This window comes from Onychomys torridus, chromosome 12 (genome assembly GCF_903995425.1).
Source record: "Onychomys torridus chromosome 12, mOncTor1.1, whole genome shotgun sequence".
Taxonomy (NCBI): Eukaryota; Metazoa; Chordata; class Mammalia; order Rodentia; family Cricetidae; genus Onychomys; species Onychomys torridus.
In genome coordinates, this window is record NC_050454.1 from 35,688,529 (window position 1) to 35,712,901 (window position 24,373).

Sequence of the window (24,373 nt, forward strand, 5' to 3'; positions counted from 1 at the left end):
GAAAGGAACCTAGCAGGGGCGCGCGGTACAGTCGCTGATGTGGCACTGCGTGGCACTGAGGAGGAGCAGAGGAGAGGTCGCTAGAACTCGGAACTTGCCCCTGCCCTCACCCCTTTGACAGCAGGCCTTGTAAGTAGCTACGTTTAAAATGGGTGATCGCTGTCGTTTGGGGCAACAAACAAGGACAACCTTCAGTAGCTCACAGGCGTTTCCAAAGGGAAGGGGTTGGAGATGCGCGCTGCCCACGCCTCCAATAGGGCGGTCCAGGCCCGCCTCAAGGTTTTCCTATCCACACTTTTCCAGGGGAGAGAAAGTAGATGTCAAGAGTACAGGATTTGGGGACAGGATCCTAGTGAAGAAATAATGCACCTTTTAATGACGTCCGAACCCATCGGAAATGTGGTCGTTTTTGTGCAGAAGTCCTGGGTGGGTGCTTGAAGGAATTCTTAGGTTCATTTACTGTTGAGGTGGGTGGTATTTGTGAATAAAGCGAGAACTCTTGTTTAAGCCTGTGAGAACTGCAGAATTGCATCAAGTACGATTTGATTGAGTGGAAGTGGTTGAAGGATCGCCGGAAATGCGGTGGGGAACAGAGGAGATCTGCAGTCTGTAGCCACTGGAATGTGGATTTTGACAGAAACTTGATCTCTTTGGAATAAGAAGTCAAGAGCTACACTCAATGGGCTGAACACCAGGCCCCGTGCCAGGCCTCTTCTACCTGCATTATGTTGAATTCCTGCATCTGAATTATGACATAGATATCATCTCCACTGTCAGATAAGACCAAGACCCACACCCTATCCCAGCATGCCACAGATGCCTCCAGACAATGTATGTTGTATTACTTCACTAAGAGTTCGTAAACTGGGGTGTCACTTGTCACCAATGTGAGGGCGAGAATTTCTGGTGACTGCCTCTTTCTTCTAATGCCTATAAAGTTTTTACAGCAAAGATTCCATTCTGTGGGCTCCTCTATTCACTATCTGCTATTATGTAACAGATCACCATAAAGTTGATACCCGAAGCAGCACACACATATTATTGCACAGTTCTGGGAGGCACAAGTCCAGGCCTGGCTGGCCTGGGTCATCTGCTCTGGGTCTCACAAGACTACATTCAGGTAGCTGCTGGCTTCATTCTCATCTGCAGGTTCTGGGTGGTGGCAGTGGTGAGGACCAAATCTGTTTTCAGGCTGCAGCAGATTCTTAGCAACAACTCACTTCTTTGCAGCAATGGGGCCAAGTCCCCAGTTTCTTTCAGGAGGTCAGCAAGAAGGTGCCTTTTGTTTCTAGGATCTTATCTTAGGCAGTGCCTAAAAGCTAGGCAGTGGCGTTCAAAGGAAGCTCCCCAGAGTTTGGATTAAATATTCCGCACTTGCATTACCATGGACCTACTGCAATGTTACCACAAATCCACAAGCTGCCCTGCCTTCTTACCAAGAGGGACTATATAGAAGATTCCTAATACTTCACCCCTGTGGCAGCAGAGGAGACCCATAAAGGAACAGCCCTTAGATGTGGCTGTACGAGGTCACTTGTGTCTTATGTTCAGCTTTCTGAATCATTTGTAAGCAGTCAATAGTGCTCCTTCTATCATGGAAAGCTGCTTCACAATGGCTGGTCATTGAAGATTAATTAGATTTTCCTAAACTGCCATCTACAGGCATCAGATTTGTTGATCTAAGACAGGGTTCTCAAGGTAAGAAGATCCCTTCTGTTTGCCAGAATGTAGATTTGTTTCCCCACAGCTCTGCATAATCAACACTCTTGGACTTCTCCATGAGCCAGCATGGAGATTCTGAAGGGCAGACAGAGGAGGGTAGACTCACTAGAAATCTCAGCATCCAAGAGAACACATAGTGAGGCTGTAAGTTTTACTATTGATCCATTATCTCAGACTTGAAGCTGCGGATGCCCTGGCTTTAGTCTGAATCTAGAATGTCCCCCACAGGACATGTATTGAAGTCTGAGAAAGTGGACGTGTTAAAGGAAAGGCCTGATAGAAAGAAGTTAGGCTACCATGGAGCATGATCGTGAAGGATATATTGGTCCCCAGCCCTTTCTAGTTCTCTCTGTCTCTCTGTCTCTCTGTCTCTCTCTGTCTCTCTCTCTCTCTCTCTCTCTCTCTCTCTCTCTCTCTCTTTCTCTCTCTCTCTCTCCTCACCAGGCATGAACAGACTCCTCTACCATGTGTTCCAGTCATGATCTTCTGCCTCATCACAGGCCCGAAAGTGACTGAGTCAAGCAACCATGAGCTGAAATCTCTGAACTGTGAGCCAAATAAACTTCCTGTTTTAAGTTGTGTATTTTGTCATGGTGGGGGAAGCTGACAGAGTAAGTCTCTAAAATTCAAACAGGTATAGATATATACGTGGGCGGGGAGCCATAGTGACTCACTGTTTGCTCCTTTCATAGCCAAGGATGAGGGAAAGGGGAGTCCAGAAAAAACTACTTCCATACTTCATTTAATAAGCACATCACTCCAGCCAAACAGCAGTAAAAACTGTGGCCCACTGACAGGCACACTCAGGTCACACTCACAAAGGCCGGTGGGCATCCTGATACTTGCTCTTACCAGTCTGTGACAAGGGAAAGATGTAAAAACTCTCACAAAACAATAGCAAACTTAATGCAGCAGTAGGTAAAGAGAATTACCCAGAAGAACCAAGTAGGGTTTTCCCCAGTGATGCAAGTCCTGTTCAGTACTCAGCAGCCAGTCAGCATAACCCTGTCGTAAGTCATAAAATATCCATGTGTGGAGACAAGCACTTAGGAAAATTGAGCATCATAAAAATTCCAGAGAAATGGGAATAAAGAGGAACTTTTAAACTTTGATAAGAGTCAGGTACCAAAAAGCTTTTTATGTTTAATGTGAAAGACAAGATAGTTTTAATACATGCTTTATGATTACATTGAAGTAATATTTCTTTTCAGTGACAGAACTGTGACACAGAGCAGGTAAGTGGTTGTTCAGGTTTAAAGAAGGTGTGGGGTAGGAAGGAGATGGGTGTGGCTATAACAGGGCATCATATGGAATGTTTGTGGTAATGGGAACATTCTGACACTTGGCTTGCTACAATGTTGCTAGGAAACAGCCTGGAAAGGTATAGTAAAGCTGAGGGAAAGTGGTGAGTGGACCTATGAATCTCTTTGGTTTGCTCCTACTGACTACCTGTGCACCTACAACTATCAAAAACAAAAGGCTTAATTTTGAGAAAGTTTCCAAACCTCTTCCTCACTTCCTCTTGGCCACATTTCTCTGTACAGAAGTTTCTTCCCTTAATGAAGCCCTTTCCAGAACAAAATCATCTTTCCACTGCTTCTGGGTGATGTCCTGGATGGAAGAGGTTGGGGATTATTATTTTTTTTAATTGGAAGTTTGGGGTTCTTACCTGACCATCATGGAGAATGATGTCCATTATTCCTTTAATGATAGCACCAGGCCAATTGTGTACAAAATATATCATTGTTAATTAGTCTAGATATTTATGGCTTGATATTTGTTTAAGAAAGCTGTCGTAATTTTTTTCAATAAGTAATGTAGCACAAAATATAGTGGGCATTTTGTGTGAAATTTCAAAGATATGTGCACATATGTTCATTTACACACACACACACACACACATATATATATATATATATATATATATATTTGTATATATTTAAAATCTCCTATTTCAATCCAACATTAATGGGTATTTTCAGCATCATTTCACACATATGCAAACACATACACATGCAAACTGCCCACTTTTCATATATGTAACTCTTAGTGAGAAAACTGGCTCAAACTAATTTTGTTATATTTATTTATGTAAATACATAATTAGTACTCTTGAATTTAATAAATCTTCTAACTGTCCCAGTTGAATCCTCAGTTCCAAGATATGCAGACTAGCATGTAAACAACAACAACAATAACACACACACACACACTTCTCTATACACATACCTCGTCATGGGCACAGATCAAATATAATTACTCTAATTCTTAGCCTTTAAGAAGAAAAAAAAGATGTGGGAGAATGAAGAGGAAAGAGGAAAGAGAAGGGGGAAAGGGTTACTAATGATTTTGGACCATTCAGCATAGGAAGAGGAGGGTAAAAATGAAGGAAGGAATTGAAAGTAAAGGAGAAAAAGAGAAGGAAAAAGGGGAAGGATGAAGAGAGAGGAGAGAGGGGACTAGGTATGGAGGGATAGACATACAGACATGTCACAGCTTACCACTATATCATTTCTTAAGGAATTCAAAACTGCTTCCCAAAACAACTACAAAAAAAGGACCTAGATCATTGGCAAAAATCTAATATCACTTCATGATCAAACTCATGGAGAGGCTAGGGATGAAGGGAGCATGTCTCAATATAATAAAGGCTATATAAGTCAAGCCTACAGTCAACATCATGCTTATGGGAGAAAAACCTGGAGCATCACTATTATGATTAGGAATAAGACAAGGATGTTCATTCTCTTCACTCCTATTCAATATAGGAGTGATATACTTGAAGTCTTATCCAGAACAATAAGATAAGAGAATGGAAGAGAAGAAAATAAAGTACCCCTACTTGAAGGTGATAGATTCTATGTATGAGATCTTACAGATTCCATCAAAAAATAAAATAAAATAACTTAGAGCTGAAATACATTCAACAAAGTATCAGGATATAAAATTAACACTCTTAAATTATTAGTCTTAAAAAGAAATCAGAGAAGTAATCTTTTTACAACACACACACACACACACACACACACACACACACACAAAATCTGCCAATAAATCTCTCCATCTTGGGTTGGTAATTGGTTAGATTTGTTGTTGTTATTGTTCTTTTAATGCATGTTGTTTCTCTTCTTTCAGTAGACTTGCTTACAGTGTTCAGAAGACACTAGATTGTAAAACAGTTGTGGTGATATTTTTCTCTGCTCAGCTAGTGTTCTAGTTTACTTTCTGTTGCAGTGATAAACACTATGATCAAAAGTTAACTTGGAGAGGAAAGGGTTTCTGTCAGCTTACATGGCAGAAGCTCAAGGGTGAAAGCTCAAACAAAAGACACCGGGAAGTGCTGCTTACTGGTTTCCTCCCTTGCTTCCCTTGCTTCTAGGTAGCCTTTTTGTACAATGTAGGACCCCCTGCTTAACAATCAAGAAAATTCCACAAACAAACCCGTAAGCCCATCTATCTAGGCAATCTTCCAGTTGAGACTTCTGCAGATAACTCTAGGTTGTGTCATGTTGACTGCGGAAGCAAACCAGGAGAACCAGTCCTTCAAACCCCAAGATGTATCTCTAGTTTGCCCCTGTGTATCAAGTACTGTCTGCAGCAATAATCACTACCCAGTAGTTAATTCAGCCTCATAATAAGAGGACTAGGTGGTTGCAAAACAGACACTTGCTAATTACTTCTCAGGGACTGAAGGGTCACCTACGGTACTGTGCGGACTGTTACGTTAGGATGACTCTAAAGGAACAGAAATGAAAGGAACAGATAAGCAATCGAGTGAGACTAGTGGTGAGCATTAAGTTGTTAGATGGGAAGTAGCCAGGAGAGACATACATACATAGGTGTGGGGAAATTGAGGCAAGGGGGAAGATGGGTGGATATATGGGAATTTGGGTTAGTGGTGAACTAAAAATCAAAGGTAAGGATATATATCCTGATACCATATACCAGGTATGGTATACAGTATCTTTGGGAACTGAAAGCAGTGAGAGGAACGATTATAGGGAAAAGAAAAGAAAGCAAGGAAAAGTCAAAAAGAAGAGAGAGAGGGAAAGGAGGGGACAGGGAGATACAGTGGCCTGAACTATATAGATAAATATCTGTAGGCAGGATTAAGAACAGAGAGAAGGTAGAAGATAATGGAGTTTCTGACAGATAAGCACTGCAGGACAGTAGGAGAGCTGGGTTGGAATATAAGAAATCACGTGCTATGTATTGATTTCCATTCCTTGGCTTTTCTGCCGGTTTACCCTTGATCCTGGTCTAGACCGTACATACTCCATGTTGCTCTTAAATGATCAGTTCTCGTATGGGTGACCACAGCATCCCTCAATGTATATAGACGTTTTTAACTCTTTTCTATGTACTAAGGAGGACAGAGGCAAGTTCTGGCCAGCTATGGTGTCTGCATGTTTCCAGAGTCATGGGGCTGGTGCTGGTGCCCAGAGAACTGTTCAGAGTTTGTGTATAGGCTGTAGAACTTTGCCTCTCCTGGCTGGGAACTGATGATGGACGGCTCTGGCAGCAGTAGCTACCAATCCCTGTGGGGAAAGCCTCTTTTGTAGACTTCCTGGCAGGAGTCTTTTGGCCCTGTTTGCAGTTCATAGTCTCAGCAGCAAGCCCACTGCTCTCATAAAGAAAGTTCTTGGGTCCAATGGTAGAAGAGGTTTGTTGGGGTATTGATCAAGCTGATCTGGGACTGGAGTGATAAAAAAAAAATACGCCTTTTTCCTTTCAATTCACAAACCATAATCAACTATCCAGTCTGATGTGGCTTCTAGTTCTTACCTGAAGTTCTTATTCTTTCTTAACCTGTGGTTTCTTTTCATTGCAAGATGCAAAGTTATTCAACTATAGCAAACAAAACAAAACTTCCAAGAGATTCTGCTTTCAGGGACTCTCTCTCTCGTCCATGTAACACGAGTCTTAAAACAGGTTGTATGCACCTTTCTTCCAGTTTGGTGAAACATAAAATTTCTAAGCACTTCCCTCACGCTGTCATCCTTGAATCTAGAAATAGGAAAACCTTGTCGCTATTGTGGCTAGAGGAGGAAGTGACTACTGACAGCCAATCATCCACTGAGCCTAAGGGGTCCATGGAAGCCTTTCTCTTTCTCAACGGATGGATCTCTCTCCCCAGACCTCTCTCTAGGGACCAAAGTGGATGCGTAAGTCTGAAACTTGATTGGCATGACTGGAAAGTCGCTAAAGCCAGGACAGGAAACAATGGCCTTTCCTGTGACCACAATATAAAACTGACCTCCAGGACAGGTGATGTTTCATCATATCCCTCAGGGGTAACACTCTCCAAATGATAGCTTGATATTATCCCTCATTTTACACACACACACACACACACACACACACACACACACACACACACAAGCATATCACCATGTTTAAAAGACCTTATGAAGACACTGAAAAGATGAAAATATAGCTGTGTAAAAATAAAAAGATGCCACTTGATAGGATTAACATTTTGCTTTTTGTTTGTTTTTTGTTTTTCGAGACAGGGTTTCTCTGTAGCTTTGGAACCTGCCCTGGACTAGCTCTGTAGACCAGGCTGGCCTCGAACTCACAGAGATCCACCTGCCTCTGCCTCCCGAGTGCTGGGATTACAAGCGTGCACCACCACCACCCGGCAACATTTTGCTTTTTATACCTTTTTCCTATTATTTTGCCTTCCTTTATGTATTGTCGATGTAATGTCACTATCTTGTATAAATGATCAACAACAATGTCAGTCATGAGTAGTAAATTTGAAAATTTTCCTTTACAAAATAGAGAATCAAGATGCTCTTAAATCTGAATATTTAAGTTGGAGACAAGAAATAACAGGAAATTATTAGAGAGCTGAGGAATCCCACTATATACACACCCCCGGGAGGAAAATAGTGATAAAACAGTAAATAAAATAAAAATAAAAATGTCAAGGTCATACTACAAAGATGGCCAAAGACAGCTGGTGTCTAACAATAGAATCAAAGTGGTAACCAACTCATCTGTCTCTCTCACTCATGACCCACCATCTACATGCACATCACTTTCATACCAAGTGTTGACATGTATATAAAGCGGAAAGGAGACTCTGCCTCATGTGAGGAGAGTGAGCTCTGCCATAGCGTGAATGGGCTCTGGTACCACACCAACAAACCGCAGAATTTTCCAGTCTTCAATTTCCTCAACAAGAGAGTACAGGGAAGAATAGTTCTGTGACCCTGATACCTCATACTCAGATAGCTAGGTAAGCCTTATGTTGGGGTGGACCTGTTGCTGGAACAGGTTGGTATTTGAGTCATTGCGTCAAGTGAGAAGAGTCTGCTCTCTACATGTGAGTGCTGCCCACTTGGCTGAGGGTCCAGGGAGAACAAAAAAAAAAAAGAAATAAATTTTTTTTTTTTTTAAAAAAAAACCCTATCATTAAAAAAATCGAGTAAAAGTAGAAGCAAAAACAATCTAGAGGAATACAGGGGATTAATTGAAGGGAGAAAGGATGAGAAAAAGGAGGCTGGGAAATCCATGGCATGCTTAAACTATAAAATAAACTTGTATGAAAATGTCCTTATGTAACACGGCACCATGTACAAATGAAAACTTCAAAATGTTTTAAAGGCTAAAAATATTGTGTCAATTAGCCTATAAAGACGTTGACATCCTAATTCCAGGAATGTTTTGAGTGTGCTCATGCAATGAAAGAAACTGACTCAATTTCATTTTGATATTTCTCAACGTTAAGGATAAATTCAAGTCATTTTAAGGTAAATAGAACTGGGTCAAATATGCCTCCAAAAGAAACTCACCTCTGGGCTGGAGAGATGGCTCAGAGGTTAAGGGCACTGACTGCTCTTCCAGAGGTCCTGAGCTCAATTCCCAGCAACCATATGGTGGCTCACAACCATCTGTAATGAGTTCTGGTGCCCTCTTCTGGCTTACAGGATACGTGCAAGCGGAACACTATAAGCTTAATAAATAAATAAATCTTTTGAAAGAAAGGAAGAAAGAAAGAAAGAAAGAAAGAAAGAAAGAGAGAGAGAGAAAGAAAGAAAGAGAGAGAGAAAGAAAGAGAAAAATAAAGAAAGAAACTCACCTCCACAGGTAATGCTAATGAGTGTAGTTGAGGAAGAAAAACTATGCCAGGTGGCTTTTGAGATGACTCAGTAGGTAAGACTGCCTGTGGAGCGGGAGCAATCATGTCTTTGGACGTGAAGGCCCCACAGTGCCTACCTTGCATCTCTTCAACAGCAGCATCTGTAATTAGACTTCGATTTTCTGCTGGAATCGACAGTCTATGTGTTAGTATGTTCATGTTTTATATCAGATAAAAACTGTATCAAAATTAAACCGAAGCACTAAAATCATAATATAAACATCTTTTAGCTCAGGGAAGCTGAGCCCATAGGAGTTGATAACGTGATGGCTTTTAGAGATGGTGAAGAGGGAGAGGAGAAAGAACAGAGACAATGTCTCTCTGTGAACCCAGAGCTCACGGATTCTGTCTGGATGGTCAGTGTGGTCCACGAACTTGCCTGTCTCCATCTGTGGTGGTTTGAATGAGCAGTGCTCCCACAGGCTCTGTTACATGAGCATTCCGTCTTTAGTTGGTGGCACTGTTTGAGGAGGTTTAAGGAAAGGCAGCTTTGAAAGAGGAAGCAAGCATGTCACCGAGAGCAACCTTGCCGTATTTCCAGTTCACCTTCTCTGTTTTGTGCTTGCAATTTCAAGATGTGAGCTCTCAGTTTCTTATTCTATTCGCCCATGCCTGCTCCCATGCTGCCCGGTATCTGCCCTCTTATCCCTGTAACTGTGAGCCAAAATAAACTCTTCCTTCTCAAAACAAAACCAAACAAAAATTAAGTTTAAAAAAAAAAAAAGAAAAGAAAAGAAAAGAAAAATGCTGTGGAAAGGGGCAATTCACTTTCAGAGAGCTGAGGTAACTCTGTGTGCCAGCCCTGTGTGTGCTGCCAGTTAACCAAGGACACTTTTGCTCGGTTTGGATAAAAATCATGAAAAAATGCAGTGTTGCTCCCTTGGCGTTACTGGCTCTAGCTGCTGGCCACCCAGAGCACCGTAGCACCGGCAGCGACTGCTGCCAGCTCAGCCTGCTTTGCTGGAGACTGGAATCCAGGACAGCCTAAATGTAAACATCCCAGAGAGGCTTCATCTTGATTCCTGATACAGACCAAGGGGCTGCGGAGCTGACTGACTCCATGAGGGTGAGAGTGCTGCTCTTTATAAAGGAAAAGGGAAACTCATGCATGTTCGGTGTCTCCGGGTGAGAAGGGTGTTCCTCTCATTCCTAACTGGAGGTGTCTGGGATTCTTAAAGTCTATTGATCAGAGACATGGCTGATATTTCTGCAACCAAAGCAAAAGTGTCTGTCTGAAAGAGTCAGGGATGCCAGGACAGTCTTCTAGTATGGCTGTGAGGCATTTGAGGAACACACACACACACACACACACACACACACACGCACGCACACATGCACGTCAAGTACTTTCTAGGTAGGGTCAGGTCCTTCAGACTCAAGAGAAAATTAACCAGCAGCATCCCTGGTCCTAAGAGCTTTGAACTTAGCCTGGCCAGACTACCTGATTCTTTAGCTTGCAAACAGCCCATGAGGAGATTTCTCTGCCTCTGTAATTATGTGTGCCAACTCCCCTAGTAGATCTGTTCTTATGCATTTCTGAGTCGAATTTGAAGATGCATCATACACACATACACACACACACACACACACACACACACACACACACACACACACACACAAGCTCATGGTAGATACCTTGGCTGGCCCCAGATGTTGGTGATGTTTTTAGAGGTGACAGAGATGGAAAAGTGAGGCATGGTTGGAAGAAGCAAGTCATTAAGAGTGTGTCTTTGGAGGGCATATTCTGCCCTCTCCACTCTACAAGGTCTCACTTCAGTGTAATAAGGATTATGTTAGGTAATGTGTTAAGACATTCAGGGTAATACTGAGTTCATTATTAATTTTCATTAAGTAATGGCTACTACACAAGCTTAATTATTTGGGATAAGGAAGTAAAATTAAAGACAACAATGACTTTTTTTTAGGATGATCTGGGAGGTTGATATGGAAAGGCATTGTGGATGATATACAGGTGGCTCATTAGAAACCACTTTCAGGAATTCTTTTAATCTTTTCAAATACCTTTATTTTTTTCTTACCATAGAAAGACACCAAAAGCAGATTGCACAATCAAATGAAATACCAGAGTCATCTGGAGGGTCACAAAAGTCATCTCGAGAAGCAGCCGTTCCAACTGCCCACCTCAGTTTCAACCTCTGCAGACACCCGTTCCAGCTGCTGTTCTGGAGGAAGAACTGGGTCTCAGAACAACCGGAGACATCTGTCATTGAGCTGTAGAAACAAAGCATTATTCAGGCCCCTTTTCAATCAGGGGAGCCATGGGCGCATCTCCATGTCCTTCCTTTGTTGAGTTCCTTCTGTCCTCCATTTTCTTGTGGGATCTCATGTCCGTCCCTGGGCAATGTCTCTCGTTTCTCTCCTTCCTGCCCTTGGGTCCCTGGAAGAGCATCAGAAAAAGGGTAAAATGCACCAGCAACTGACCATCTCACATTGGTCCCAACAGCTAGACAGGAAGAACGCTCTGATTTTGTAGCAGACACCAGTGCCTTACTTTCTAGTAACAAATTAACATCAACCCAATTTAACATATTGATAAAGGTTTCAATTGTAAAGAAAAAGTTTTTACTAAACTTTAATGTAAGGGCTATGTGATGAATGCAGTGTTTAGAAAGGACATCCAACCAAAGCCACATTCTCCAGTGATTGGCTAGGACGAGAGTGGTGGAATCATTTATAGTAAGTACTTCACTTTATTAAACACACACTATTGTTCTAGGACCAGAGTATATAGCATTAAATAGATTCTACCTTCTAGACACTCCACTATTCATGGAGTGACCCAAAGCATCAGTACATAAGCTTAAAGGGAAATACAAAAAAGTAGCTGGTGGTTCACTAATAACTCCAATAAGGCTATATGATAAGGATCGTTGGGGGAGGGTTGGGTTCTTTCATTTTGATGCCCCAGGCATGTCTTTCAGAGCAAAATAATGGCACTGATAACTGCCTTCTCTATGTGTATTTATGTATCTGCATAACATACAAGAGAATTCCTTCTCCATCCTCTTGCTTGAACTAGAAAATGAGGAGTTCAGGGCCCGTTATGAGTGGTAGTCATGTGACTGCCTCAGCCCTTCTGGTGCAAAGTTTTGGAGGTGTCTGGTTCAAGCAGTTGTTGTTTTTGGTTCCTCTAAGAATAAACAAATATTTGCTTCATTTCTATCCAACATGATTCCTTCATGAAGGTCAGAAGGAGAAACTAATAATGGAGCTGAGATAAAAATTAAGAGGAAATTAAAAATTAGACCAGCTCCGGGAAAGTTCTGACAAATGTTTTTCATTAGGTCAATCACTAATACTCATGCAATCAAAATATATATTTAGCAGTCATGAATGTCTCTAGTACTTAACAGAGCAATATAAAAAGAAAAACTACCGTGGTGATTTTCTCCAGATTAGCTTTCCTCTTACTGAGATTAGATTATCTGAAAAACACTCATCAATAATGATCTCACAGAGGCTGACTACAAGTACAAGATCAAGCCAGCCAATGAGTGGGGGAGGCATTCATAAAGCCCCACCCCTAGGTGAGGAGCTGTTGACCGCTGATGGTTGTTGGAGAAGGAAGAGTCAGCTTTCTTCAGGAAAGTCGTCCCTCAGAAAGTGCTGATGCTCCAACAGTAGATGGTCCTACACACACACACACACACACACACACACACACACACACACACACAGCACTAAGTAGACTCAGTTGTTGTTTTTAAGATGAGAGAAAGAACACAGAAAACTGAGGAAAAAGTGATTGGGGGATAGAGAATGAGTTGGAGGTGAGAAGATGGGGTAGATTTGATCAAAACACATTCTATACATGTAGGAAATTCTCAAACAATAAAAATGCTTAATAAACCTAAAATGTAACAAGACTGATACTGGCTGATGATGACATAGTTTTATGTCATAACCATCAAGCATATTCTTTACTTGAATGGATTTTAGGGTGTGTGCATCATTATCTCAATAAAGAAGTTGGAAAAACTATTGGAACTAGAAATTTTTCTTTAATTTGGAAATCATAATAGTCCAATTTGAGTTTTGATACCAAAATAGAAGAATTTAGACGGGCATGTTGGCATATGCCTGGAATTCCAGCACTAAGGAGGCTGAGGCAGGAGAATCAAGTGTTCGAGGACAGTCTAGGCTATATAGCAAGCTCCAGGACAGCTGAACCTTTACAGCAAGATCCTGTCTCAAGAGAGGAGGGCAGGACAAGCAGAAAGAAATGGAACAGAAGGATGAGAAAGAGGGGGAGAGGAGAGAAGAGAAGGTAGGAAAGAGAAAGGAGCAGAAGACAAGAAAGGAATTAATTATAATCTAACATCATTGGTGAAGAACAGACCACAAATGCAGCTTTTGGCCCTTTTCTTGCTCTGATTTATAAAAATATTAAATCTACATGTTAGTACAATTTGGTCTTTAAACAACAAGTAACACAGTTAACCTTTCCTAACACCTGTGAATTCAACAAACAAATTATCAGAAATGTTCAGGGAAAATTGTCTCTACTGAAAAGGCACAGTTTTTTTCCTTGTTTGTATTTCCTAAACAATACACTTTAACAATGACATCCATAGCTTGTATAGTAAAAGTAATCTAGATATAGACTACATGGTAATGTGTGTGTATGTTATCAAGAAATAGTGTGACATTTTGTAAAAGAGACTTGATCATCCTTCAATTTTGGTATATTGTATTCTGGCATATTTGCTAAAACCAATAGTTTAGACTCTCTCTCTCTCTCTCTCTCTCTCTCTCTCTCTCTCTCTCTCTCTCTCACACACACACACACACACACACACACACACACACACACACACTCCCTTCTCCCTCTCCCCTCTTTGTGTATAAATTTACTGACAAATTCCACTATTTAATATGTATGCTTTAAAATTTATTGACAAACATCACTGTTTAATGCACCTAGCTTAAAACTACTATGTGGATTATTAAGCAGGGAAATGTTTAAAAGAATATGCATTCTAAAACTTTGATTTTGCACTGACATTTTACAATATACTCTATTTAGAGGTGATATGAAATAGATATTAAATATTAAGTTATCCTAAGAAGTACTGAGTGGTGTTTTCAAGGCACTTATCGTAAGCTATGAATGAAGCCGGGCAGTAGCAGCGCACACCTTTAATCCCAGCACTCAGGAGGCAGAGGCAGGAGGATCTCTGTGAGTTCAAAGCCAGTCTGGGCTACAGAGTGAGATCCGGGAAACGGGGGATTTGCGGGGGGGGGGGGGGGAGCTATGAATGAATGAAGAAGTTAGTCTTGGCGTCCTCAAAACTGACAAGATACGAGCTCTGGGCTCCCTTCCCTATGGCTTAAATAATGACAGTCCTGTTCTGCCACCTACCGAAGAAGGAGGGTGCTTGGTTTGAAGGCACAGGTGCTGTTCAAAGGACTCTGAAAATTCCTGTATTTTGGAATGAGCTCCTCTTTGTGATCCCACTGGCTCCTTGAATGACCCATCCACTGAGCATTTTCTGTGATAACGCATGGGAAGATGGCTTCGGGATCCCTGGTCCTCATGAGAATGCCGTCTAGGGTGGCAGTCAGGTGATGTGATACTGGGGAATTCGGGAAACTAGAAATACAGAATAAAAATTAAGTTTACCTCATAATGGGTATGTACAATACTAACCCCGAGACAGGATACATATAAAACAACAACTAAAGCAAACATATGTTTTAGGAAAATTTTGTCTTCTTTCTCAGTAAGAGCTTCTCCTGCCACAACACAGCAGAATCAGTGGTTAAAATATCATGTTGAGTATCTCCAGACTACGATTATTGCTTGCTCTTCTGCCAACAGGACAGTGGAGGGCTCCAAGCCTTGAGTAAAATTGCCAGAATAATCCTTTAAAAACTTTAGTGACACTACAAATGTTTCAGAAATAATGTAAAGATGAATATTTATGGACTTCTAAAATAGAAAATAATGGAGGAATTACGAGGAACAATTAATTTATCACTAATACATATCAAAAGCAGTATAAAATTAAGCATTTATGAAGACTTACACCTTATCAATGCCTAACAAATATCCAGAACATACACAACCGTATCATGAAGGCTTCCAGACATGGAGATCATATAAAGACATCAATGTTGAGGTCACAATTTGAAAACAAAGGGCAGAGTTCAGAGAAGCCAAATTTCCTTAAAGAACCATGATGCTCTCTCAGTTTTTCTCACACTCCAGCCCACTTCAGTGTAGACTTTGTACTGAACACATTTATCTCCATGTTGCCAAATTCTGCACACTGTTTAGTCTAACTCAGTAACTGAGTTATATTCAACTTTGTTTCCCGCGGGGCCTTTCAGAAACATTCTTCTCTCTCCTTTCAATGTAAATTCTTCTTCTCCTTTTACTGTAAATCTTTAGCTTCCTTAGATCTTTCTGTCATGGCGACTCAGACATTTTGTTCACTTACCCCATCTCTTGAGTGTGAGGGGCCCCCAAGGATCTAGATTAGTCCCTTCCTTGTCTTTCTCTTTTGATTCTGTGCTGTCTGCACATCAGTCTCTAGCTATAATCCTAGTTTGTATCATAAATGCTGGCTTCTCCCCTGAGCTGTCTGGTCAACTTCCCGTGGTGTTCCATGGACTCTCAAACTGACACATATATATCAGAGCTACTCTATAAAACCATAGAAAGCCATTGTTTTGGACCAGGGGTGGGAGCCCACAAAGATTCCAACTTGTGGTTTGACTCAAGGTCAGAGAGTCAGAGTTGATGTTGCTCTCCAAGGCTGTATAACAGGGTGCAAAGGCATGGTTACCAGGTATCTTATACTTCAAGGCCTAATCACACGATACTTTGCAGTGGGGCATGCTTATCAGGTGTTTTGAAGGGTCTACACTTGGTTGTATGTTGTGCTTTGATCTTGAAAGGGACAGGTCTTTTGCCTCTCCACTTGCTAGTGTATAAAAGGCCCATTAGAAATAAACTCGAGGCAACTGAAGGTATTGACCCAGGACCCTCCTGAAGCTATCCTATGTCTCATATTTTTTCTTCATCTACTTCTGTATTTCCTATCTAGCATTTCTAAATCCCTCACTCCTTCCTTCAAGGGACCCTTTGATAGGTTGGGGCTGAACCCCAACACTGAACCTCAACAACCAGGCTTCTGAACTGGCTCCCAACAGATCAGGCTAAAATAAATATGGAGTCGCCCATGCTAAATCTCCAAGAGTTCAACTAAGGACCCAGAAGAAATGAGACAGCTGAATTTCCCAAGCAGGATAGTTTCAATGGGCATGCTGACGAAGCAGTCCCTGGTTTGATCCTTATGCAAAGATCAAGACCTAAAGTATCTTCATATTAACCAATAAGTCATTTTCCTACTATTTGCCACCCTAGCCAGGCTTTTAAGAAAAGAAACTTGGAAATAATCGAACAGACATTTTCCCCCTTTGTTTCTGCTATTTTCATTCTCTCTGTGTCTTTAAAACCATCTCAGCCCACCAGAACATGTGTTGCATTCTGTAGAATGCAGGCATAGAGCACAATGATGGATCCACTAGCAATCCCTTCTCCGTAGACACATCAATTTGAATAATATTCGTGCACCAAACCTCCAGAGCTATGGGAGCCAGGAGAGGGTACATTAGCACCTGATTTCAGAAGGTAAGAGGGAAAGACATGTCAAAGAAGACAAGAAGAGTTGCCTATATCTTTCCTCTTCCAACTCTAAGCAATGTACGGCCTTTGGAGCAGAGAAGGAGGAACTTAAACCAAGGCCTTAGACTTGAAACCCAGTATCAGGCCCCTACAGTGAAATCCAGTGCCAGGAGCCCCACAGCCCATGCCCCTAGGACAGTGCACACAGACTAAAGCTCTGGAACCATGTTAGACAGGCACCAAGGCAGCACCCTCCCTAACTATCAGCAGTGGTGGAAGAAGCGCCTGGCACATTGTGGAGCAGGATAAAGTTACTACAAGACTTTGCATTGTAGTTCAGGACCAGGGATTGCTGCAGTGAGACTAAGGTTCTAGATTTAAGCCCAATCTTAGCGTGTAAGCCTCTAGGCCTCCCCTGGCATCTGGTGGAGATCTGTGCACAGATGGGCCAGATCCATGTTTCAACTTATATCCTTGCCATGGAGTAGGCATGTATCCCTGCCTATATTGAGACTTCCCATCTTTGTGGCTATAGGACCCAGACTAAAGCTACCCAGCTTAGCGTCAGTCTAGAAAACCAAGGGACCGTATTGACAAAACGACCTACAATGTAGGTCACAACCTACAATGTAGAGCACAACAGGGAGCAAGAATATGTTTGCTAGGGGTATGGATGGTGTGACGATGGGTCTGCCTTAGTACTCAGTGACAGACTAGTGGTCCCTACAACTAGGCCAGTGCCACAGTCAGAACCTCTGCAACTGTCCCAATGCCAGAGAGAGACATGCCACCCAGTCATCACTGTCTAGATCTGGTTATAACAGTCTGGAGTGATGAGCCTACCTCAGCAACTGGCAGGAGATAGCAGGGTGACCCTTTGTCTTAAATGAGCGCTGCACTGTCTCAATAGGCCTTGGGCTTGGGCTAAGGGTGTGAGGCAACATTCTAGTGTCGGCGATCACATAACTGCATAGTGCCTTTTTTTGTGGGAAAGTCCAAACACCGTAACATGGAGAGCATACTTTCCACTTAGGGAAAGTAAAGGGAGGGAAGCGCCCAGCTGTGCCCCGAGAGCTGGAAGCTGCCCTTCTGCAGTAAGTTTTCTAGGAACCGGGCAGACTCCCGCAGCCTAACTACAGGCCAGGAACTGTGGACAAACCCTGTGATCTACCTGAGCCAAGGGGGAGGCTGTGGGAACGCAGCACCTTCTTTGGGGTGGGGGTGGGAGGTTCTGCTTGATTCTTGCTATGCAGCATACCAGCTTAGGGTTTGGAACAAACCTTGAGCTTGGGTTTCCCTCTAGTGTTGAGATATAGTTACACACTAGTAAAATCAACAATTTGCTAGTGCCATCTAGTGATAGAACAGCAGAAGTAACTTTAGGTTTGGGAAAAGAAGCCGAAATCAACAAAACCACACAACAACAAAAAATAAAAACTATACAAAAGGTACAGGTCCAAATAAACACCTAACAAATAAATACAAATGCAGACAGCATTGCACATCCATGGGGACTGCCAGAGACCCATGATCTCACCTAGCATTCGAAACACGATGCCAGAAATGGACTACGAGTTAGTCTGTGTAGGAACTCTTAGTGGAATCCTCAAACCTGTTTCAGCAAACCCAACGAGCTTCCAGGAAGCACAGAGAAACGATCTGATATCTTAACAAAGAAATTTCACACAAACGTGGAGGCAATTTTTAAGACTAAAATTGAAATCTTTGGGGTGAGAGTACGCGAGCCAACACTTAAAACATAATGAAAGGCACCAGGAGCAGAGTAGACCCATGGAAGAAAGAATAAAGGAAGTGGAGACAGGCTACTTGGAAATACAGAGAGGTTAAAAAGAATGAGGAGGGTTGGGATCTTCTGGGGAACAGGAGCAGAGAAAATATTCATCCTCCCAGGGCTCAGGGGGAACTTGCCAATATTAAAAGGAAAACTTACCAGAGTTACAAAAGAAAATTCTCCAAACACAGAGATGAGATCAGACACCCAGATCAAATGTCGTAGTCAGACTCAACGTAAATAAAATATACTGTGACATAGTCCTCAACACACACACAAGTACTGTAACTTATAGTCAGTCCTTCAAACACACACACACACAAGTGTACTGTAACTTACAGTCAGTCCCCAACACACACACAAGTACTGTAACTTATAGTCAGTCCCCAACACACACACAAGTGTACTGTAACTTATAGTCAGTCCCCAACACACACACAAGTGTACTGTAACTTACAGTCAGTCCCCAACACACACACAAGTGTACTGTAACTTATAGTCAGTCCCCAACACACACACAAGTACTGTAACTTATAGTCAGTCCTTCAAACACACACACAAGTGTACTGTAACTTATAGTCAGTCCCCAACACACACACAAGTGTACTGTAACTTATAGTCAGTCCCCAACACACACAAGTACTGTAACTTATAGTCAGTCCTTCAAACACACACACAAGTGTACTGTAACTTACAGTCAGTCCTTCAAACACACACACACACAAGTGTACTGTAACTTATAGTCAGTCCCCAACACACACACAAGTACTGTAACTTATAGTCAGTCCTTCAAACACACACACAAGTGTACTGTAACTTATAGTCAGAACCCCAACACACACACAAGTACTGTAACTTATAGTCAGTCCCCAACACACACACAAGTACTGTAACTTATAGTCAGTCCTTCAAACACACACACAAGTGTACTGTAACTTACAGTCAGTCCTTCAAACACACACACACACAAGTGTACTGTAACTTACAGTCAGTCCTTCAAACACATACACAAGTGTACTGTAACTTACAGTCAGTCCCCAACACACACACAAGTGTACTGTAACTTATAGTCAGTCCCCAACACACACACAGTGTACTGTAACTTATAGTCAGTCCCCAACACACACACAAGTACTGTAACTTATAGTCAGTCCCCAACACACACACAAGTGTACTGTAACTTACAGTCAGTCCCCAACACACACACAAGTGTACTGTAACTTATAGTCAGTCCCCAACACACACACAGTGTACTGTAACTTATAGTCAGCCCCCAACACACACACAAGTACTGTAACTTATAGTCAGTCCCCAACACACACACAAGTACTGTAACTTATAGCCAGTCCCCAACACACACACAAGTGTACTGTAACTTACAGTCAGTCCTTCAAACACACACACAGGTGTACTGTAACTTACAGTCAGTCCTTCAAACACACACACAAGTGTACTGTAACTTACAGTCAGTCCTTCAAACACACACACAAGTGTACTGTAACTTATAGTCAGTCCCCAACACACACACAAGTGTACTGTAACTTATAGTCAGTCCCCAACACACACACAAGTGTACTGTAACTTACAGTCAGTCCTTCAAACACACACACACACACATAAGTGTACTGTAACTTACAGTCAGTCCTTCAAACACACACACAAGTGTACTGTAACTTATAGTCAGTCCTCAACACACACACACAAGTATACTGTAACTTACAGTCAGTCCCCAAACACACCACAGAAGTCAAAGGGAATTTTTCAAAGGTTAGAGACAAAACAGAAGGCTTGAAAGTCAGACCAAGTAAAGAAACAAATAACAAGTAGGTAGGGGTATTCAATGCACAGGACACCTTATCTCTTTATAGAAATGCAGCAGGAAAGAGTGCCATGAGATTTTCATGGGACCACTGAGTAATCAAACCTGTCAACCAAAAATATTGTCCCTACAACAACAATTCTTTAGAAAGGTGTGGTGGTATTTTATTGTACTCTAATAAAACTTGCCTGAAGATCAGAGGACAGAACCAGCCACAGAGTTAAACACAGAGGTCAGGCAGTGGTGGCACACACCTTTAACCCCAGTATTTGGGAAGCACACATGCCATTATTTTTTCAGCACTAGGAAGGCTGAGATGGGAAGTGAAATGGCTGGGTGGAGAAAGGCATATAAGGCGTGAGGAGACTGGCTGAGGACTCAGAGGCATTCCGTCTGAGGATTCGTGGAGTTGGTGAGGTGAGAAGCGGCTGTGGCTTGTCCCTTTGTCTCTCTGAACTTTCAGCATTGACCCCAATATCTGGCTCCGAGTTTTTTTTAAGACCATTTAGGATTCGTGCAACAGAGAGGTAGAGACATTCCTAGATGAATGAAACCTGAGTAAGAGCATTTCCCTGAATGTCTCCTAAACAAATGTGTGGAGGAGTTCCTTCAACTGGGAGAAACAGACACTAACGAGAGAGAAGAAAGCTCTAGATGACATAAAATTCACTGGTCAGATTCACAATTCAGACCAGTTCAGAGTGTTCGAACTACTCTAAATGTGGTATGGAACCCATGTGCGTGTTTGGTGTGAAGACTAAGGAACAAGGCAGCTAAGATAATAAGTGCATTGATATACGAATAGGTACACAGCATACAGACATGTAGAAAGGGGCGTCACAAGGGAAATTATGGGGAAATGGATTGAATATGCAGGGTCTTGTGTTACAACATATTTATATACCTGTTTCTTATCTTTGCAATGATGGCAATTGCTATCATTTCATATTAATTCATTATAACTAATTATTTTTATTTTATGAATTGAACTGCTGCTCAATTCTAAAACTAAAAATGAAGCCAAATACAATCTCCTCATTATTATAATTTTGTTCTCAAGGATGCCCCATCATAATTCATGCCCGGTTCAGCCCCTTCAGTGTCCCCACACTCAGTGGACAGCAGAGGAACTGCCATCAACACCCAGATGAGCACTCCGCAGATTCCCCTTCTCCAGTGTCTCTCAAGACCAATTATTTCTTTAGTCCAAGTCATCATTATCATCTTCATTAGATTAGCATTGCTTACCTAATGCAGAATCCTGGGCGAGCACATCTTGTATCTATGCCCACTTCCTTTGCTTTACTTTTCCCAAAGCAAACAACATAGTTAAAACAACAGCAAACTCTGACCTGTCACCTTCTCATTTTGCACCATCTCAGTGGAGTGATCTGGCCTCCATGGTCTTTAATGCTCCAGCTCTCCTCTCTTGCGCAGGGCAGTACTTTAGAGGGAGTCCTCCCTACAGTGATCTCATCCATCACCACCCCTTTTCACTTCCCTAAGGGTTGTGAAAATCACTGATAAAAACAGAGTATGATAGCTCACCCCTTTAGTCCCAGCACTCAAGAGGCACAAGCATGCGGATCTTTGTGAGTTCTAAGCCAGCCAGAGTAACATAGTGAGGCCCTAACTCAATAAAATAAGGAGACCCACTGACACAAAAGTGCCCTCTATCATGTCAAATCCTGTTGTGGGATGTTCTGTGTGTTAAATGTGTTGCTCGGATGGGTTAATAAATAAAACACTGATTAGCCAGTAGCTGGGCAGGAAATATAGGTGGGACAAGGAGACAGGAGAATTCTGGGAAGTGGAAGGCTGAGGGAGAGAGATGCTGCCAGCTGCCCTGAAGAAAAGCAACATGGTAAGATATCAGTAAGCCACAAGCCACGTGGCAACTTATAGACTAATAGAAATGGGTTAATTTAAGATATAAGAACAGATAGCAAGAAGCCCGCCATGGCCATACAGTTTATAAGTAATATAAGTCTCTGTGTGTTTACTTGGTTGTGTCTGAGCCACTGCATGACTGGCAGGTGAGAGAGATTTGTCCTGACCCTGGGCCAGGCAGGCCCAGAAAAACTCTAGCTACAAAATCCAAACGAAATTCAGCAAGCAAGGCAGGAAAGAGATGTACTCATCTTCTCCTGCCTGGCAATTTGTCTCAGGGCTTTCTTCACAAAACAGCCAAATGTACAAAAACCAAGAGAAAGAAGTTTATTCCTGCTTTGTGTCTTCAGGAATAAAGTCCTTTGTGCATAACCAGGCCATGTGAATTCCTCCCTTTTTGCTAATAAAAAGCTTTATCAAACCTTCCCTCTCATTACACGCACCTGAGGCTTGACAGAGTGTAGATCCCAGATTGGAATTAGTTTACTCATTCCTGAGAGTAAAATTTCTTTAGGTTGCTTGTTTGTTTGTTTGTTTTCCACTCCTTGTTTCAACTTTGACCAGGGTAATCATTTTCACTCTCCCAAGAAAGAGCAACTCCCCTAAAAACCCTTTCTCAGCTGCTATGGTTGAGTCAGGTCTCTAGTAGAGGCTGTCCTAGGGTCCTGCAGCTTTCCTTTATGCTACTACATAACTGTAACCAGGGATATGGGTAACTATTCAGTGTCTCTTCACCATTAGGCCATTTGCTTTGTTGTATCAAGGGCCATGTTGTACCTAGTACCTGCCCCCTTGACTTGCTCATACCATGAGTTAGATGTACACAAAATGGGCAGATGCACACACAGATGAAGGTGCCAGAGGACCAAGGAGTTGGCTGTGAGATTGTGTCTCCTATGGAAGTCAGAAGCTACGCCTGTAAAGTCTCACCAACACAGCTGTCTAAACAAGAGCTGAACAAGGACAACACCAACAGACACGCTAATGTGGACGGGGGAAAGCCCACGAGGCCTCAAACTTACACAAAGAGCTATAGGCAACTAATGAATGCTGGAAACAGGAAAAAAATGGTCTTCTCCAGGGATGAGCCCACCAACTCATTATCCAATACCAATGGTCTGCCCTGAAAATATATACACAAGTAACTTTATAAAGACTTATTGGGTTGTACTTACATATTTAGGAATATAGATATAGATATATACATAGATTTTATATATATATATATATATAATCAGCAATTAATGAAAAAGAGGCCATCAACTTGAAAGAGAACAAGGAGGGGTGTATGGGAGGATTTGGAAGGAGGAAAAATAAGGGGTAAATGATATAATTATATTATAATGTCAATACATAAAAATATTTTTTAAAAACGAAATATCTAGTGACATAAATATTTATGTTATTCATCAAGATTATAAAAAAATGGTCAATGATTACATAAAATAACAATGTATCTTTTGGGTTAGCCTTAGAAAACATATTTAAACAATACCAACACCAGTAAGAATACAGGACCCAGCTTCTTGTACATAGGACTATCAACGTGTAGAGCATTCCTTGAAAGCCTTGAGATATATTTGTCAACAAGCTGCTTAGATCTAGCCATTGGGCATTGTTACAGTGTGAGCTGTGTTGTTCCAAAGCTCTAGATAGATGCTCCCAGTAACTCAGAATGTGAATGTATTCAGCAGAAGGGCCTTTACAGAAGCCATTTCGTTATTGTGGCCTTTAGAATGAGCCCCCTTCACTGGTCTCTTAGAAGAGGAAGAAATGTAGGTGCACAGAAAGACAGAAGACAGGAACTTGCTCACCATAGAGAGAAGCCACATAAAGACCTAGTAAGGAAGGCACCACTTCAATCAAAGCAGAGGTTTCCTAAGATCCAGTATGGCAGGAAAATGAATTTCTGATGTCTATACCACCCAGTCTGCAGGATTAACAAGCAACTCATCTATCTGGAATCTTACTCTCACTCATCATAATAGTTAGCATTTAATGCAGCTGAGATCCCTGAGGTAAGTTTGCCAGTCTGTTTGTTGTGGGTCAATTGTTGTTTTGTTGCTGTGGAAAAGTGGAGAGCAGAGAGGCTCAGTGCCTGCCTCTTCCAGCCAGGGTTTACTGAAGAGACAGGCATGCCACAAACAGTACACATGACTCTCTTCTAGCTGAATGCCATCCATTTTTAGGTATGCTTGTCCAACCTTTTGACATTGCAACACAACATCATCTTCAAGGTTCATTCTTGGGATTTCATGATCAAGTTATCAAAACAAAAAAATTGGAAAATAAATTCCTCAATGTTTTAAGTCTACAATTTTATGTTGGGTGGCATTCATCACTGTCCTT

The 24,373-nt window shown here is 41.8% G+C and overlaps 1 protein-coding gene and 1 long non-coding RNA gene across 3 annotated transcripts in view; one reads left to right on the top strand and one right to left on the bottom strand.

Moving 5' to 3' along the window:
* On the top strand, positions 1-12,565 carry LOC118593665. Of its 2 annotated transcripts, none has more exons than XR_004946289.1 (3): positions 1-129; positions 2,167-2,270; positions 10,914-12,565. It is a non-coding gene; the product is annotated as an uncharacterized LOC118593665 (long non-coding RNA). The 2 variants fall into 2 exon arrangements; XR_004946290.1 differs by lacking the exon at positions 1-129 and adding an exon at positions 1,017-1,120.
* Lnp1 (leukemia NUP98 fusion partner 1) overlaps positions 10,876-24,373 on the bottom strand; it is a 19,219-nt gene continuing 5,721 nt past the window's right edge. The window contains exons 2-3 of the mRNA XM_036203113.1: positions 14,253-14,483; positions 10,876-11,267 (exon numbers count right to left, since the gene is read on the bottom strand). Coding sequence (XP_036059006.1) covers positions 11,118-11,267; positions 14,253-14,483 — 381 coding nt within the window. The 3' untranslated portion in view covers positions 10,876-11,117. The remainder of the gene's footprint in view (positions 11,268-14,252; positions 14,484-24,373) is intronic.